We start from the raw sequence: 18,245 nt of genomic DNA on the forward strand, positions 1-18,245 counted from the left end.
ATGGCTCCTGGACACCACTGGTGTTGGGTCAAGCTGGCTTGTAAGGTGATTCCCCCCCCCCCCCGCCCCCAGGATTGCAGCCTTAGTAGAGTCCCTGGCTATTCTGAGGCTGTTACTGCACTTTGTATTCCCAGCGATGTATTAAGAGTTTGAAAATGTTGTAAAAAACATCACTTTAAAAGGGTTTTTGGATACCACGGCTTATAAATGGTTGGAAAACGTCTTCACAGCTAAAGGGGCCAAACAAAGTGCGAACAGTATTTTTAATAACATTTTCAAACTCTTAATACATCACTGGGAATACAAGTGCGGTAACCCCCTGAGTGTGGCATGATGAAAGTGATGTCCCATGAGAAGTGATGCAGTATGATCCATTATGTTGTTCATCTGATTAATGAAGAAACCTAATATGGGTAAACTATTCTGCTTGATTTTTTATTTTTCAAAACAAAGCATACAAACATAAACATACAGTCTATCGTATCATTACATTATGTTGGAGCTTTGAGATTACATTTCAATTATTAACTTCTTTGACTTACACTTTTCTATATTCTGGTTATATTTTCTTATCTAATAATACATTTGTTACTTAAATTCTTACATTCTATTTTTGTTATTTTCAGCTATACGGTTAGAACAAAATAGGCAACAGTAATGCAACAAATCCATTTTGTTATTCCTTCCTTATCGTTAGCAATATTTATAAATGTTTGTACAATTCCAAAATAATTTCCATGAAGACCAGTCACTCAGTTAAACTCACTCAAATAACCAGTCCAATGTAGTTTGTAAACATAAACATTGATTCCAAATCTATGTTTGTTCTTTTTTACTCAGATATCCCAGATTCGTAGTCCCAATAATTGAAGGACATTTTGGGCGAAAACACATGGGAGGTTTTGCCTTGGATTTGCCACTCTTTAAATGCACATTTTCCCCATCTGAATTCTCAAAACTCTGCATGAGGGCTTATTTTTCAGTTCTGAGAATTTGGCTTGGGAAAATGTGGATTTAGAGAGCGGCAAATCCAAGGCAAAACCTTTCATGCGTTTTCACCCGTAAAAGAGAAATTTTTAAAAGCAAAAAAATGGGCCTTTTTAAGAATTCCAATAGGGTGTGTTTAGAATAATAGCGCTAAATATTTTCCATATCTAAATATTTTCCCTTTAATCTGAAGATCTAAAGTAGCACAGAGGTCCATTCTTCACTGGCAGCCTAGAGTTTAGGAATTTAAAGTTTATTTTTTTACAGACTTTAATAATTGCAGTGATTTATTTGTCTCAATAAGATGGTGGACAGCTTCTAGCATCTGTTCTTTGATCTGAGTCCTACTGATATCCAATTAGTCTTAAAATGCTGCTACTAAGCAAAATAGAATGTAATCAAAACAAAGTCCAAAATTATTCTGAATTGTAATCAAAGTATAACAGACTGATAACATACACAGTTCCATAGATATCTGATACTTTATTCAGCCAGTGGATTTAAACAGTCTTCTTTCTTTCTGTAAATCTTCTCTGGCAAACTCTCAAATCACCTTTGGAACCTAGATTTGTTCTGAATTATTTGGTAATCAGTCCAAGTAATTTCCAGCAGATATATTACAGTTCGTTTGGGGCTGGCAGGCTTACCGTATATACCCATGTATAAGCCGAGGTGCCTAATTTCTCCCCAAAATGGGGAAAAATTAGGCACCCGCGTATAAGCCGAGGGTCGGCTTATAACCCCTCCCCCCAGCAGGCTTACCTTACATCCAGGTGCGCAGGCAGGCGGCAGCGGCGGGCCCCCCCGGGCCCAGGAGGCCCCGCAGGCCGCTCCTAGGCCACTCCAGGCCCGGCAAAGGTGGCGGCAGGGCCCCCTCCGCGACCCAGGAGGCCCCCCCAGGGCGCTCCTGGCCAGGGGGAGCCGGGCGTGCCTGGCGGCGCCGGCGGTGCAGCCTTACCGTGGCCGCAAGAGGCCCTCACAGGCCGGTCCTGGCCGGGGGGAGCCGCGCGCGCCCGGCGGGGGCAGCAGCGCTGCCTTCTTGCGGCCGCAGGAGGCCCTCACATGCCGGTCCTTGCCAGGGGGAGCCGTGCGCGCCCGGGGGGGCAGCAGCGCGGCCTTCCCGCAGCCGGCCCTCAGAGGCCGGTCCTGGCCGGGGGGAGCCGCGCGCGCCCTTCCAGCGGCCGCAGGAGACCCCCCCGGGCACTCCTGGCCGGGGGGAGCTGCGCGGGCCCGGCGGCGATGGCGGTAAGTTCCCTCCTCCCTCCATCCTCTACCGTATTGACCCGCGTATAAGCCGAGGCCAGCTTTTTCAGCCCTTTTTTTGGGCTGAAAAACTCGGCTTGTACGCGAGTATATACGGTAAGTCTTACTCACTGTAATACAGTGGCATTGCTTCCTGCCACTCCAGTCAAGATAAAATCTGCTGTTCAGAGTCAAGAGTTTTAAAAAAACTCTCACTCCTTACCTGCACTTGTTGACAGAGCTTCCATTTAGGAAGGCTTCAGGTTGTCTTCAACCCCTGCCTGGCCGTTCAGGCCCATGAAGTAGGAGAGTTTGAAAGCACCTATTCAAAAGTACTTTTCAGTGAACTGCCACGATGCCACTATTCAGCTTGATTTCATAGCTTAACCTTCCTGTGTGTAGGTTTAATCAGGGAGAGATATAGCAAGAATACTTTGAATGTTACCCTGTTCATAGTGGAAGACGTTGCCTTTATTGATTTAAAAAGTGCATTTGATTCAGTTATAAGAGACAAACTTTGGGCTAAATTGAGCAATCTAGGAATAGATTAGCGCCTTTTAATCCTTTTGAAGAAACTTCACATTGGTACTTCGTGCCGGGTCAAATTTTCTTCAAATGGTCTTCTTACTGACAAAATCCCATCCAACAAGGGTGTAAAACAAGGGTGTGTTCTTGCCCCCCTTCTTTTTAATTTATATCTTTCTGATCTGCCTGGAGTGTTGGAGTCTGTGGACGGCCACCCTCCCAAATTAGGTGGCAGAGCAGTGCCTTGCCTTCTATACGCAGATGATACAGCAATTCTTATCTTTTACCAAAGTTGGTCTTCAGCGTTATTTGATGGCCTTTGAGAAATACTGCAGCCTAAATGAGCTCAAAATTAATTATTCCAAGTCCAATGTTATGGTTTTTAATAGAAAGTGGGTCTCCTACAGATGGCATATTTGTAAGTACAAGATCCAACAAGTTAAATGTTATAAATATTTGGGCATTACATTTAATTTTAACCTTCAGTGGGCAACTCATAGGAGAAGGTCTATTAATCTGGGGAAATTGTCTTCCAATCAATTAAAAGCCTTCTTTTTTTTCAAAGGAAATCAATTTGTTGCTGCCGCTGTTAAAGTTTTTAACTCTAAAATTTTACCTCAGGTTCTTTATGGGGTTCCTATATGGTTTAACGCTTTTAATCATGAAGTGGAGGCGATTCAGGCATCCTTTTTTAGACAAATTATGGGCTTCCCAAACTGTGTTTCTTATTATGCATTGTGTTCTGAATTAGGATTAAATTTAATTGAAACTAAGGCATGGATGTTAACTCTTCGTTATTGGCTTAAACTGTATTTTAATACTGATGATGGTTCGCTTCTGTCTTTTTTATTAAAGGAAATTTATAATACCTCTTGGAATCATAAAATTCGATCTAAAATATGATCCATTGGCATTTCCCTGGAGGAGTTAACTTTCTCCTCGGAAGTTTATATTTTTAAGACGATTAAACAGAGGCTTTTAGATATTGAACTTCAAAAAATACGGCCGTCTCAACCCCCTGTCTGTTCATCAGCTATATTAAATCTTAAGAATGTTGCGGGATGTATCCCCTATTATCTATACAATCTTGATAGTCCTAGCCATCGCAGAGTTTTTTCTCTTGCGCGAGTAAATGCCTTCCCATCGAAGTTGCTATATGGAAGGTTTCAAAATATTCCTAAACATGAACGGAAATGTGAATGTAGCTCCAACTCTTTGGACTCAATCGAGCACATATTGCTAGATTGCTCATTATATGCATCCGCTAGGAAGAAATGGTTAAATACTTGGATACATTCTAAATATTATCTTCCTAATGAAATAAAATGTCAAATTTTATTGAATGATCACTGTGGCGGTGGCCAATTTCTTAGTCGATGTGATAACAATGAAAAATTTGGGAAATTCTGTTATGATTTTATGTTTGTTTTAGCTTTTTTAGCTGATAGTTGTATTTATACTGTTTTTTTCTTCTTTGTAATATTGGATATGCCATTAAAGGTTTATTGATTGATAGTGGAAGACTGCAGAAATTATGAGGTGACTGTAATTTTGGAGTCTTAAACTAGTGAGACATACATTACAAATGCAAAGGTGGGCATTATCACATACTAATGTGCGAAGATTCTGGATTTCTGTAATACAGGCTGTAACATCAAAGTAGCAAGTTTTAAAAGAAGAACCTGAAACATTTTAAAATATCAGCTTTCTGTGAAGATTCCTAATAATGTGAGTCCAATGGCTAATGTTGTATCAGGTTACGGGTCTTTTTGGTATTTTAACTGACTGAAGCAATTTCCCCTTTTTGTAAACAAAGGTTCCTCCACGAGCAGAAGAAATCACAATCCCAGCAGATGTTACGCCAGAAAGAGTGCCAACCCATATAGTGGATTATTCAGGTAACTGATTGTGGGTTTCCCCCCCTCCAAATTAAACTCTGAGACCCTCTTTTCTTGTGAAATTTCAGTATAGTTGACTAGCTGTAAATGTGAGGATATGTGGATATGCGTTTACAAGGGGAAAACAAAAAAACTAGGCTAAGAAGCCAACAAAAGGCCCACTCCTTGCTCACTCATATTGTGCGGAAGTCCAAAAGATACCTTTCTTTACCACCATGGTTCACACATCCCTTCAGCTGATAAGGAAGTAGAAAGAGTTCTGTCTTACCTTGATCCCCATGTAGACTATCCTGTTTCCAATCATGCTCAAGTAACTCAGCATGTTGACAAAAATGGAATATGTGTCCATTCTAACTGGAGCCAAGTCCCCCAGATGCTTCTGAATGGCTGGTGCTCTTTGGCATCTGCCTGTAAAGCATATGGGAGTTCTTAGGAGAGGAGAGAGCAGAACAGATGCATGGCAGCGGTTGGAACCTCTGCCAGGTATAGTGCTGTGTTGGTATTCTTCCACCTGCTTGCAGCTGGAAGACCACAGCCATGAATTAGTGAGTCTAGTGTAAAGTTACTAGAAGAATTGAACTAGCCTCTGCCAACTTTTGGGAGTGAAGTAAATGTTTCTTATTTAACAGAAGAGTAGATGGAATTACCTAACTTGCTATTAACATTGACTTGTATGTTTACCGTCAGGTCTGTGTGTGGTGAAAAACATCTATCGTAGCTACATATTTAGTAGGTATCCTCCTAGCAGTGTTTGAAATGAGTACACTTACGGAGAAACCTTGCATAGTTTAAAGTACATAGAAATCTTAGTAGTGCTTTTAGCCTTGCTTTTTGGCTGAGCCATGCAGGGGGCTTTAGTTATTGAGTGTTCTGTTTATAAGTCTGCTTCAGCTTCTCATACGATATATCAAATATTGAAAAACTGGAATGAGATAGATAGATAGTTTATTTGCGGCCCTTGGTCAGATAAAACAAGATACATGGACTAAAATGGTCTTACCGACAAAGGTTTACAGTCCAAGTCTTAAGTCACTTAAAAAATAAATTAAAAAAAAAATAACATCCGAGTTACATCTGCCATTTGGACTAAGAGACTACTCTGTGGCAACAAATTGTCATTGCAGCTGTACAAAATTTTGCTACCTGAGAGGTGATTGAGGGATTATCTCCTTGTAGGAGCTTTTCTATCTTTTCTCTTTCCCTGACGGGTCCCAGTATGAGGGGCTCAATAAACTTAGAACGGGGTATAGTGTAATAGTTACAGTTCAGGAGAACATGTTCAGTGGTTTTTGAATTGGGTTACCTGTTCCAACCTATGGCCATTTTTCTCTTTGTAAGCATAACCGGTGGAATTACCATCCCAGTGCAAATGACCAGTTTTGAATTTTTCCTGTTTCATGCAGAATCTGAGCAAAGTGACGAGCAGCTCCATCATGAAATATCGCAAGTGAGTGGAATGTTCTTCTTCTCTGGGATACTTGAGAAAGTTTGATTGCATTGGAAAGCTTGATAAATTTTTCCCTGCTTAAGGAAGGCTGCGTTCCTTGTAGTGGGTATTCAGAATCTTGGTTTGAGAGGAGGAAACAAACTCCTGTTTCCTGTCTGCCTGCATTTCCATGTCACTGCTTGTTGGTTGCTTCCCCAACCAGGAAGCTCTCAACTGAATTCTCCACAAGCACAACAAACAAGCCTGTCACAAACATAGATTTCTTGTGATGTTTGAATGTGGCCTGAGCTAGTTGCCTGAAACACATGATTGTAGATATGAGGGAGAATTACATGATGATGATTCTGGCCTAGTCTAGGCTGCACCGAGGTACTTACAACCCTGAATGTACCTCTGAAGGAAGATAGTGTGAATGTATCTACTGAGTAATAGCAGATCTGACTGGCTGACAAATAAGCTGCTGTATATATTTCATAATATATATTAGTATTAATCTAGCTAAAACTTCAGTCATAATCTAATTGCTTGTTCTCTGTTCTAGGCAAATGTAATTTGCATAGTATATGCCGTTAACAACAAGAATTCAATTGAAAAGGTAGGAGAGAAACTCTTTTTATTCTACTACAAAATGTAGTATCCTTGGATGTTACACTCTTCAGATGTTTGACCATGCTTCTATAAAACTAATCCCAAAATATTGTTCCACCCCCCTCCTTCCTAGTATTTTCCCACTGGGTCATGAAACATGTAACACAATTGCATTTCAGCTGCAGTAGTATTTTTTCTGAGCTACATTTAATGAATTAATCCAGGCTGGGAAAGATGAGCTGATCTTTGTATCATTTGTAATTGGCTGAGAGGTTATTCCATATTTGGAAAACAGGTGTTCTCCTACTGAGGCGAAGGTGTCTTGATTTGCGTGTTATTTCCTTCCATCATCAGGGTAGGCAGGACTAATTCTTTTGGTTTCCTGTCTTTCCTTGGCGGGAAATAGCCTGCAAAACCTCAGTTCCATCCTGCCTTGGAAGGGTGAGCAGGTCGAAAGCACAGTTCTGTGCTTGCTTAGATTAGTGGTAGTCTTACTGGAATCTATTTAAGCTCCTATTAATTGTGATCTGTTTCTGTTAGTTTTTTCCTCTGTACTGGTGTTGTTTGTGTCCTTGTGGTCTGTCTTTGTCTGAGTTTTGTGAGTTGTGAGTTTGATCCCCGGACTGTTACTCCGGAGATTCAAAATGGCGGATGCCGTGATAGAGAGGGAGGACGACCTCCTCTCTGTTACGGATTACCAACTGGGGCTGGTCCAGTCCCCCCAAAAGAGTCCGATTCTTCCAATGCCCACAATAGTGGTGCCTTAGGAAGCAAGGAGCAGGAGATCTCCTTTCAGACTTCGGACGAAAATCTGAGGGGGGGAAAGGCGCGAAAGTCAACGTCGCACAAAAAAGCTGCGCCGGCATTGCAGGGCATTAGGAAGAGAAAGCACGGCCATAAATTCGGTGCGACAGCGAGAGCCGGGAAAAGGACTCCCGCCTTCTTTGAACCAGCAGACATCGCAGCGAGCATATCTTCAGGCTTCCTCGTTAGCGGCTGGTTTGGTCGGCCCGTCAGGAACCGGTAATGTTCCCCCCCCCCTGTTCTTACAGCGGGCGGCCATTTTACTTCATCGGCGGGCGGCTTCTTCCCCCCTCCTTTCCCGGCGGGAGGCCATTTTAACTCCACAGTTCCAACAATGGGCAGTCAGTTTCCCTCCACCGGGATTTCAGCCTACTCCCATTAGTGTAACGACCGGCAGCCAATTCCCTCTTCATTCTAACATGCTTACTCGGGAGGAGGCGGACGAATGGATTAACATTGCCTTGCAGAGGCAATGGCAGGCTTTTCATGCCCACCAGATGAGGGTTGCTACCCTAGCCGGTCAGGGGTTAGCTGAATCTCCTAACTCCTCATCAGATAGGTCCCATTCGACCTATCGTCAGATAGGTCCCACTCCAATGGAGGGTCCATCTACCAGTGCTCAGTGGCCCACAAAGGCTGCATTGAAGTCTAAGACTACTGACCAGACTCTCCCTGGCACCAGTTCTCAGGCCTCTTCCCTCGATACAGATGAGGAAAGAGAGGAAGGGGAGTTTGACTCTGAGGACGGGGCGACACCAGGGGATGAACCTCAGATTCGCCTTTTTAATGGAGAGGATTATCAATCCCTGTTAGCAAAGGCCATTTTAACCTTAGATCTGAATGAGGACACCTCTAAATCAGAGGATGCCAAACCTAGCCTGAAGCAGGGAGTGGCAGAGTGCTTCCCATGTAAGAAAGCACAACATAATTTGGTACCTTTTCCCGAGTTCTTCTTAAGATCTGTTCAGGAGGAGTGGAGCAGTCCTGCTGCCAGTAGGCAGGCCTCTCCCTCTATCAAGAAGCTTTATACACTAGCACCTCATGCAATGAACCTTCTGAAGGTGCCACATGTAGATGCGCCGGTGGTTGATTTACAGACGCCAGGGCTAGTGCCTGAGGCGGGGATAGGGTCTCTAAGAGATCAGCTTGATAGAAAGGCTGGGTCTCTCACCAGGAAAGCCCACGAAAGTGCTGCTCTGGCTATTCAGGCTAGCGCAACCACTTCTATCTTCGCCAGAGCCTCTTTCCTCTGGGTGAAGAAGCTCATACAACTTGTTCCCCCTGAGAACCACAGAATATTGGGGGGTTTAGAAAGAGTCCAAAATGCCATGACCCTTATGGTGGATGCCTCATTGGACACCATGTCCTTTAAAGCGCGGTCCATGGTTTCGGTAACCTCTGTAAGAAGAGCCTTATGGCTCAGAGCTTGGCCTGCGGACTTTAAGGCAAAAACAACTTTAATGTCTTATTCCATCCAGGAGGGCCGTCTGTTTAGGGACAAATTAGATAGTATTTTAATAGGAACGAAGGACAAGAAGCACGTCCTTCCAAAACAATTTAAAAAAGAACCTCAGACTGCAACTTTCCAGTCCTTTCGTTCAACACGGACCCCAAACAGATACAGATCAGATTTCAGACGAGGATCTTGGAACTCCTCACGGCCCTTTCGGAGAGGTGGAAAGTTCTCCAGACCACAGGGTCAGCAACCCCGGTCGGAGAGAAGAGACAAGTTCCCTAAGCCAAATCCCCAGTGACGCCGATCAGCGGCCAGTAGGGGGGAGGCTTCTGTTGTTCAGTTCCAGGTGAGCCACCTCGAACCCGGATCACTGGGTTTCACAAATCATTTCTAGGGGCTACCTCCTGGAATTTTCCTCCCCGCCAAAGGATCGTTTCCTACAATCTCCCTTACCAATCAAAGCAGAGAAACGCAACAGGTCACTCAGGGCCATCCAACATCTATTGACAATCAAGGCCATAGAGCAGGTCCCCACTCTCGAAATGGGCCTGGGAGTTTATTCCACATTTTTTACAGTCCCCAAAAAGAACGGGGACTGGAGAGCCATCCTCAACCTAAAATACCTGAACAGGAGGATGGCTCGAAAGCATTTCCGTATGGAAACCGTGAAATCAATAGTGGATTCTCTACTCCCAGGCACCTTTATGACGGCGGTGGATTTGACAGAGGCTTACTTACACGTGCCTATTCACACCTCACACCTGCGGTTCCTGCGTTTCACCTTTGGGAAGGCACACTTCCAGTTCAGGGCACTCCCATTTGGGTTGGCATCCGCCCCGAGGGTGTTCGCCAAAATTCTGGTGACGATCATAGCCTCTCTCAGACAGGAGGGTATCCGTACCTGGACGACATCCTGATCTGTGCGCAGACAGAGACACTATCCACGCAACACACAGCGAGGGTGATACAAGTTCTTCAAGAACACGGGTATCTAATAAATTTCCTCAAGAGCTCCCTCTCACCTTCACAATCTGTGATCCACCTGGGGGTTCGAATAGATTCTGCCAAAAATGCTGTCTCACTACCCCAGGAGCGCGTACAAAAATTGGTGTCTGCCGCTTCCAATACAGCCAGGGCCAGAACTGCCAGGATTATGTTCCTAGCTCATCTGCTGGGCTTAATGGTTGCCTGTATAGGGATCGTGCCCTGGGCACGTTTCCATTCCAGGACACTGCAATGGCAAATCCGACCCTTTTAGAGGGACATTGCCAGAAAGAGAGACAAAACAATATCCCTATCCATAGAGACACGGAAGAGCCTTCGGTGGTGGTCAGATCGAAAGAATCTATGCAGGCACACTCTGTATATTCACGAGGAGCCTACTCAAATACTTATGGATGCCAGCCTACATGGCTGGGGCGCCACTCTATTGTCCCACACTACCCAGGGTCGGTGGTCCCCAGGGGAGTCATCTCTGCATATCAACATCCTGGAATTAAGGGCCGTAAAACTAGCCCTTCGAGCCTTCGCCCCTCTCATCAGAGGTTTGCATGTCCTAGTGCGAACGGACAATATCACAACAAAGGCTCACCTAAACAAGCAGGGAGGCTCCTGATCCTCTTCCCTACATCGGGAAGCAGCGCAGATCTTTACATGGGCTCAGACCAACTTGCAGTCTATTCGAGCGGAGCACATCAAAGGAATATTAAATGTGCAGGCGGACCATCTAAGCCGCCAATTCGCAGACGGAGAATGGTCCTTAGACCATGTGGCCTTCTCTCAGATTATAACAGTCTTCGGAATGCCATTAGTAGACTTGTTCGCCTCCAGAAAACTGCAACGTAAAGAGATTCTTCTCAAGGTTTTACCACCCAGCAGCAGAGGGCATAGACGCCCTCCTGAGCCCGTGGCCATGAGGCCTGCTTTACGCCTTTCCTCCTCTACCCATTCTACCCAAGGTATTGAGGAAGGTAAGACAGGAACAGGCGGAGGTAATTCTAATAGCACCGTTCTGGCCTCGTCGGCCATGGTTTGTGACTCTATGCCAGATAGCGTGTCAGGATCCGTGGCCAATTCCAACTCAATGGGGCACACTGCGTCAGGGGACTCTAGTACACGCAGACCCTCAATGGCTCTCTTTGACCGCCTGGTGCTTGAGCGGGGGGCCCTTATAGATGGGGGTTACTCAGTAGAAGTTGTGCACACCATCCTAGAGGCACGTAAGCCTTCTACAAGGCGCATTTACAATACTTCATGGAAGGCTTATGTTCGTTGGGCAAAGCGTAAGAAAATGGATCCCCTTCACCCGGGTGTACACAAAATTCCAGAATTTTTGCAGGAGGGCCTACAGCTTAAACTGTCAGCCTCCACATTGAGAAGACAAGTTGCAGCCTTGTCCACGGTTATTCCGGAATTGGATGGGGTCCCCACATCCAGACACCAGCATATTCTCACCTTCTTAAAGGGTGTAGCGCAGACACAGCCACTAATTTCCCACAGATTCCCGTCGTGGAATCTTAATTTGGTGCTGAACGCACTCACGAAGGCACCATTTGAACCATTACGTATGGTGCCCATGAACTACCTTCGGATGAAGGTTCTATTTTTGGTATCAATCACATCCGCTAGACTAGTATCGGAACTCAGAGCCCTTTCTATTCGCAAGGAGCTTTGCACATTTCATAAGAACAAGGTAGTCCTAATTCCGGACCCTACCTTTTCTCCAAAAATAAATTCTCCCTTTCACAGGGCTCAGGAGATAAACTTACCTTCCTTTTGTCCTAGACCATCAACTCCCAAGGAACGTATTTGGCATACCCTTGACTTACGTAGGGCCCTACGTACTTTCATTGCCAGAACAGCTGACTTTCGTCAGACTGACTATATGTTCATAGGGATTAACAATCCTAGGAAGGGAAAGAGAATGTCGGCGGCAGCCATCAGCCGCACTCTCAAATTATGTATTTTACAGGCTTATGAGGCCTCGGCTACCCCTGCGCCAGAGGGTATCACAGCACACTCTCTGTGTAGCGCGGCAACCTCAGCGGCCTCTGATAGGCAGGCCCCTGTTGATGAAATTTGTAGAGCTGCTACCTGGGCATCAGTATCTACCTTCATTAAACATTACAGAGTAAATACGTGGGCATCTGCTCAGGCAGCCTTTGGTCGTAGAGTCCTGCAACACGTGGTGGAGTAGGAGAGAGTTCCCACCCATTGGGGAGCTCTTGGAGGTCCCGCAAATCAAGACACTGGAGCCTCAGTAGGAGAATGGCCTCATTGTCCTTCAGTTTACTCACCTCCTACTGGAACGCGAGATGCTATCCCAAACCACATTACCTTGCCTGGTTTCTGGCCAAAAAAGGCCTGAGAGTGCTGCAGCTGCATTGTCACTGGACAGCTATTCCTAGTTATCATACTAGCATGGGACTTGCATGCTTGGACATGTCAGATGATTCTTGACTTGGCATAACAGACAATATATTCCTGCCTCTTCATGTGTCTGTCTCTTAAGCATTTTTCTTGCTGTCTTCCCAGTTCCTTGTATGATCCATTACAGCTGTTGCCCAGACACTGGCGTAAAGCATTACTTACTACCCATCGCTGGTCCCTCATTCCATTCTCAATTTTATATCCTGGGCTTTGCCGAATGCTGCTGGGGGACGTGGTGGGTAGAGTTGCTAAGGATAAACCCTGTTGCTGCACTCTCTTGGTGGTGTTCAGTGCTCAAAATAGCAGACCACCACCAGAGCCCATGTGTGAGTTGAGCTGCAAACACTACCCAGCAAATTAATAACCAGCATGCATTTATTATGCAAGAAAGGATCCTGCAGAAAGGCTTGTTGCTGCAATTTCCATGTCTTATATTTCATGCAAAGAGGTTTGACATCTTTCAATCTGCAGGCAAGCTATCCTAACTTCTGTATGCCCTCCATACGCCTTTGAAAATGTTTTCCCTGTTCATATCCCCTGCAACTTCTTTTTGAGCTCCTCAAGTGTGGTTGTAATGTCCATTTAGTTCAGTGAGGAGGTGGTGCCTTGAAAGCATATTCTTCAGTTGAATGGAAATAATAGTGTGACTGTATTTATTAGTACTAACTTGTTGCTTCAGGTGACAAGCCGATGGATACCGCTCATCAGTGAAAGAACGGACAAGGATAGCAGGTACGTATAAAACACTGTACACGAATTAAATGCTGAAGTGACACAAAACCGAGGCCTGTATGCAGGCTTTACTGGACCAATAACATACCTTGTGAAATAATACCTGAATTCTATTGCTGCTTAGATGCTTGAAGAAATGTCCCAACTCATGAAAGATGATTTATCTGTACCATGTGGAATGTGTGCATAAATTGTCTTCTACTATTGCTGTAATCATTGATCTGTGTGAAACTTTGCACTGCTTTTTGCTGTGGTGGCTAGCAATTTGCTGGTGGATGTGAACTTAGCTGAGGAAAATTCCTTGGCATGTTGCCGCTTCCAAATTACTTAAGCCCCAGTAGTTGGATTTTCATAGGTGGGTGTGTACTTTGAGAAAGCTGAAGTTACAGTTGAGTTTCCAAGATAGGCTGATTACAAACTCATCTTCTGCTTGACTTAAATTGGACCTAATCTTGGGTGAGGTCTTTGCTTGCTTGTCTGCTCCTTTTGAATTGTCAGGAGCTATTTAAGTTTCTTAAACTGAACTTTACATTTTTTCCCCCAAGTGAGTTGTAGATGATTTGGAATCCATTCCAATATGCCTTGACATGTTGGATGCTTCCAGTTAATGTATGCATCTGAGAAGGTATCCATGAAAGTTTCCAAGCTGCATTGTTCTGTAGTTCAAAGTTAACTTATATTTCAGAATACCAATTGGAGCTCATGGTTTTCAGGCCAGGTAGGGTAGTTTGATAACATTAGGAAGTGTTCCAGAATTAGTGACTCTTTGCAACTTTTGTAATTTTAAATGGTTAAATAGTTTGTTGACTCTAAATATTTTGTTAGAAGACTAAGGAAAGTCTAAACCCTTAATTTTACATACTGTTACATTATCTGTTGGTTTCAGGTATTCTTTCTGTAGAATTGGAGCCCAAGCTGGCTAGTACTGCAAAATATCAATGACTGGCAGCTAGATTTATGCCTTTCATTCTGAAAATTTCTGTCAATTTATTTTCAGACTGCCTCTTATACTGGTTGGGAATAAATCGGATCTGGTGGAATACAGCAGTATGGAAACCATCCTTCCTATCATGAACCAATACACTGAGATAGAAACTTGTGTAGAGGTATTACAAGTTTTTTCCCCTTGGAATTCATACTGATCTAATGATTACCCTATTGACTTTAAGCTAGTAGTGATGCACTTAACTGGAGCTGCTTTAACTTGGTATTTTAACTAAATCCGTACATGCCAGTTATTTTCTGTTACATTATATTGCTCACACCTTCACTTTCTTCCCCCAGTGCTCAGCCAAGAACTTGAAGAATATTTCTGAGCTATTCTATTATGCACAGAAAGCTGTTCTGCATCCTACAGGGCCCCTATATTGTCCAGAAGAAAAAGAGGTATTTTGATAATGCTTGTTCTATAAAATCAGCCTTGCAGATAACTCCTCAAAGGTGGTGCATATATCACCATAGTCAGTCTGGCTGGAAGGAGTTTTCCTGTTGTGTGTTGACAGTATTTCCCAGCGCTTCGATACTAAGAAACCTGTGGCGCTAGTTTCCTTCCTCTAAGGCATCAGGCATAGCTGTAATCAGTGTAGGCGGTATAAGGGATAAGTATGTTGCAGAGAGCTAAGATAATATTCTCTTAGTGAACCTTTGCAGTCAGATGTTATCTGCTATTTTTTTTATTTACACTTCAGCCAGGGAATGGAAGTTGATTGCCATATTTGCAACTATTGAGGGATTCTCCACTAGATCCAGTTATCTCAGTACAAGGGGCTAGATGGGGTGGTATCATGACTACCTTCCTATTTTTATTATGTCTGATCTCATGAAACTGATATGGACCCCCATCCCCAGAAAAGCCTCTCAAAATTTAAATTGGTATCTTCATCATCTTACTATGTCTGTATCTTAGAAATGTTAGAGTATACCAATATCTTGGCCCTGATTGATTAATTATAACAAATTCTTGGCGGTGGTAAATTCTTGAACTGGGCTGCTATTTTAGTTAACCCGAAGTTACCGTATTTTTCGCTCCATTAGATGCACCTGACCATAAGATGCCCCCCCCAGGTGGCCGTCGGGGCGGAGAAAGCCGGCTTGCGTTGGAACGACGCGAGCTGGCTCTGTGTGCCCTGCCCGCCTCCCAGCTGGGAGGCGGGCGGGGCGCACAGAGCCGGCTCGCGCCATTCCAGCGCACCCAGCGGGCTCTGTGCGCCCCCTGCCTCCCAGCTGGGGCGCACAGAGCCAGCTGGGCACGCTGGAACAACGCGAGCCGGCTCTGTGCGCCCCGACGGCCAGCTGGGAGGCAGGCGCGCACAGAGCCGGCTGGGCGCGCTGGAACGGCGCGAGCCGGCTTTCCCCGCCCGCCTCCCAGCACGCCCAGCTGGCTCTGTGCACACATTCACTCCATAAGACGCACAAACATTTCCCCTCACTTTTGAGGAGGAAAAAAGTGCATCTTATGGAGCGAAAAATACGGTAAGTTAGGGTCGTTGAAATCATAACAGTATACAAGTTCACTGCTGCCCCACAATACCTGATTCAGGGTCTAGTCTCTGTCAATCTTTAAAGAAGATTTTGCACTGTTATCAAAGCCTGTTCTGACTCCTGATGTAGACAGAGCCTTGGCCAGAGATAGGGACTTCATCAGTGCTTCCATTCTTCAATACTTTTCACAGTTCAGGCTGAGTCAGAAAACTGTCTGCAGATGCAGTGAAGTCTTGGTTACAGGTTTCTGTTTATAGCCTTCTCCATCCTCAAAGTTCAGGATGAGTAACAGTAGAAAAAGAACCCCAGAGAAAAGATAATAAAATCCAGCAGCAGCGTAAATTCCCATTAGCATATCCGGTCTTTGACCTAAAACTACTGTTCTTAAAACCTGCCTCTTCGTGCCTTTGTTCCTCTCAGGGACAGTACAAATGTTTACATATTCAAAGAACAGAGTTCTTTTGCTGTTGCATAATCAGTGTCATAGGTGGTGTGTGAAAAATTGCAGTATAGTAGCAGCATGGCTAAGCATATTTGTTAGATTTCTATTGAGTCCTTTTTGTGATGGGGCCTAGGGTTCCATATTGAAGCAAAAATACCAGCTTGGATTCCACAGAGGGATTTTCATCAGTAGAGCTTGACTTTCTCACCTACTTCCACTTGCAGTGGCCCAGCATGCCCTGAAATGTTGCTACTGAGCAACTGGCAACCTCCAGGAACAGCATTTCAGGCTGAAATGGGAGGGTGGAGGCAAGCAAGTCATACTTTTGTAACAAATCTTCTGTCAGCAGAAACACACTGTGGGGTCCAACCCACTAAAATGTCAGAAGAAAATAATCTCAACTCTTACTGTTTCTCAATCCACAGATGAAACCTGCCTGTATAAAAGCTTTAACTCGGATCTTCAGAATTTCAGATCAAGATAATGATGGCACCCTTAATGATGCAGAGCTCAACTTCTTTCAGGTACATTTCTGATATTTCCTGGTCCACCAATCTTACCACTGTACTATTTCGGCTTAAACAGTTGCCTCTGTTTTCACTGCCTACACATAGAAGGACATGGCAGTTCTTAGTGTTGTATAGAGAAAATGCCGGTGGGGGGGAATCACTAAGAAACTCCTAGGAAATATTTTTTCTTTGAAATGAGTGAAATGCTTTTGAAGATAAACTTTTAGTCATTCAAAATATATAGCATAAGTCTATGGACTTTTTTTCTTTTCAATTTTTCCAGTGGAAATTTGGTGAGCGTTAAAGAAACATTTTCCCGCTCTGAAGGAAGGTCATCTTGAGCTTCGGGTGTTTCTCGTCCCGTTGCTTGGAGAGGCAGGACTTAATTTTAAACTACTTCCTGTCTCGGGGCGAGGAACGCCCACACTTCCAGTTATTCTCCTGCCTTGCTGGAGAGAGGACGCTCCAGCCATAGCTGGAACTTAGATCTTAGGAGATTGGCTAGGGGAGTTCTTCTATCCTCTTGTTTTATTCCATTGTTCCCCTCCTCCATTCCTAACTGTTCTGTATTGGCTCCCTTTGTGTGTCTTGCCTTCCCAGTCCGTTCCGCAGCGGCATAGCCGGTTTGCATCGGGCTTGTGAAAGGGAAAAAAGACACGCCCAAAATGGATGCCGCGACTGCAGTAGCGGAAGAAGTAGAACTTCTCTCCGACTCAGATCACGATGCAGCGCCTAGCGGCCATAACAAGCTGGCTCCCACTGTTAGCCGCTCCGGCGGACTTTCAGAGAGGGACGCCAAGGAAGCTTCTTCGCCTCCCGCATGGCAGCAAAAGCGGCGACAAGAGCGACCGCGAAAAAGAGCGGGAAACATTCAAGAAGATATACTAAGCTGAGTGCCGCCTCGACCTTCCAAGGTCCCTGCCGGTTCCTCCGATCGCTTAGTTGGCAAAATCCTTCCAAGACTTCAAAGGGTAAAGTACCCCCACCCCCGGATGGGAGTGGGGCCCCAGGGGAATTAACTGAGAAAAGGGTTTATCTGAGAAAAAGGTGATTTTCATAGTGGGAAAAACATTTTGAAAGGCTGTAGGCCTTGAATTTATCTATCCCAAACCCAGGGGGCGCCACAGTTCATTCTCAAGGGAGAGTACAGGGCCTAGTCTCTTCTCAGGCCTATGCAGGCTTAGATCTCAAGCAAGAGGAGCCATGCTGCAGCCATTCTATCACTAACAAACAATGGTAAACTAAGGCTGCCCTTAAAATCAGTCCCCAATAGGCATGAATTGACCATTGGTGACGACTGTTCTTCTCTCGGCCGGGGATCCGCGACCGAGGAGGTAGAAAAGGAGTTCTTGTCTCTGACAAAGAGCTCACTGTATTTCAAGAGCAACAGCCTAGGCTGCTTAGCCCTGATGATTTTTCAATCCCTGCTAGCCTAAGCCTTATTTGCCCTGGATCTATTAAGCAAGCCAGAGGCTTCTGACGAGCCCCAAACCAAAAGCCAGACGCAGAGGATCCAAGGATTATTTCCCTCAAGGTGTCTCACACATTATTAAGGTTCCATTGCCCTTTCAGAACCTAATAAGGTCCGAGTGGGAAAAGCCACTCCACAGCTAATAGTTCCACAACTAACAGTTCTCTGGCGATGCCAAGAAACTGTATTAGATGGATCCTGGGGCCATGGGTATGCTAGTATTACCTGTTGTAG

At 44.8% G+C, this 18,245-nt stretch overlaps 1 protein-coding gene across 5 annotated transcripts in view; it reads left to right on the top strand.

The window, feature by feature from the left end:
- RHOT1 (ras homolog family member T1) overlaps window positions 1-18,245 on the top strand; it is a 70,341-nt gene that overhangs the window by 23,443 nt on the left and 28,653 nt on the right. For all 5 annotated transcript variants that reach the window (XM_056859606.1, XM_056859598.1, XM_056859614.1 and 2 more), the window contains exons 3-9: window positions 4,571-4,652; window positions 6,056-6,099; window positions 6,641-6,694; window positions 13,056-13,108; window positions 14,106-14,214; window positions 14,393-14,494; window positions 16,457-16,555. In XM_056859606.1, coding sequence (XP_056715584.1) covers window positions 4,571-4,652; window positions 6,056-6,099; window positions 6,641-6,694; window positions 13,056-13,108; window positions 14,106-14,214; window positions 14,393-14,494; window positions 16,457-16,555 — 543 coding nt within the window. The remainder of the gene's footprint in view (window positions 1-4,570; window positions 4,653-6,055; window positions 6,100-6,640; window positions 6,695-13,055; window positions 13,109-14,105; window positions 14,215-14,392; window positions 14,495-16,456; window positions 16,556-18,245) is intronic.

Source organism: Euleptes europaea, chromosome 1, assembly GCF_029931775.1.
Source record: "Euleptes europaea isolate rEulEur1 chromosome 1, rEulEur1.hap1, whole genome shotgun sequence".
NCBI lineage: Eukaryota > Metazoa > Chordata > Lepidosauria > Squamata > Sphaerodactylidae > Euleptes > Euleptes europaea.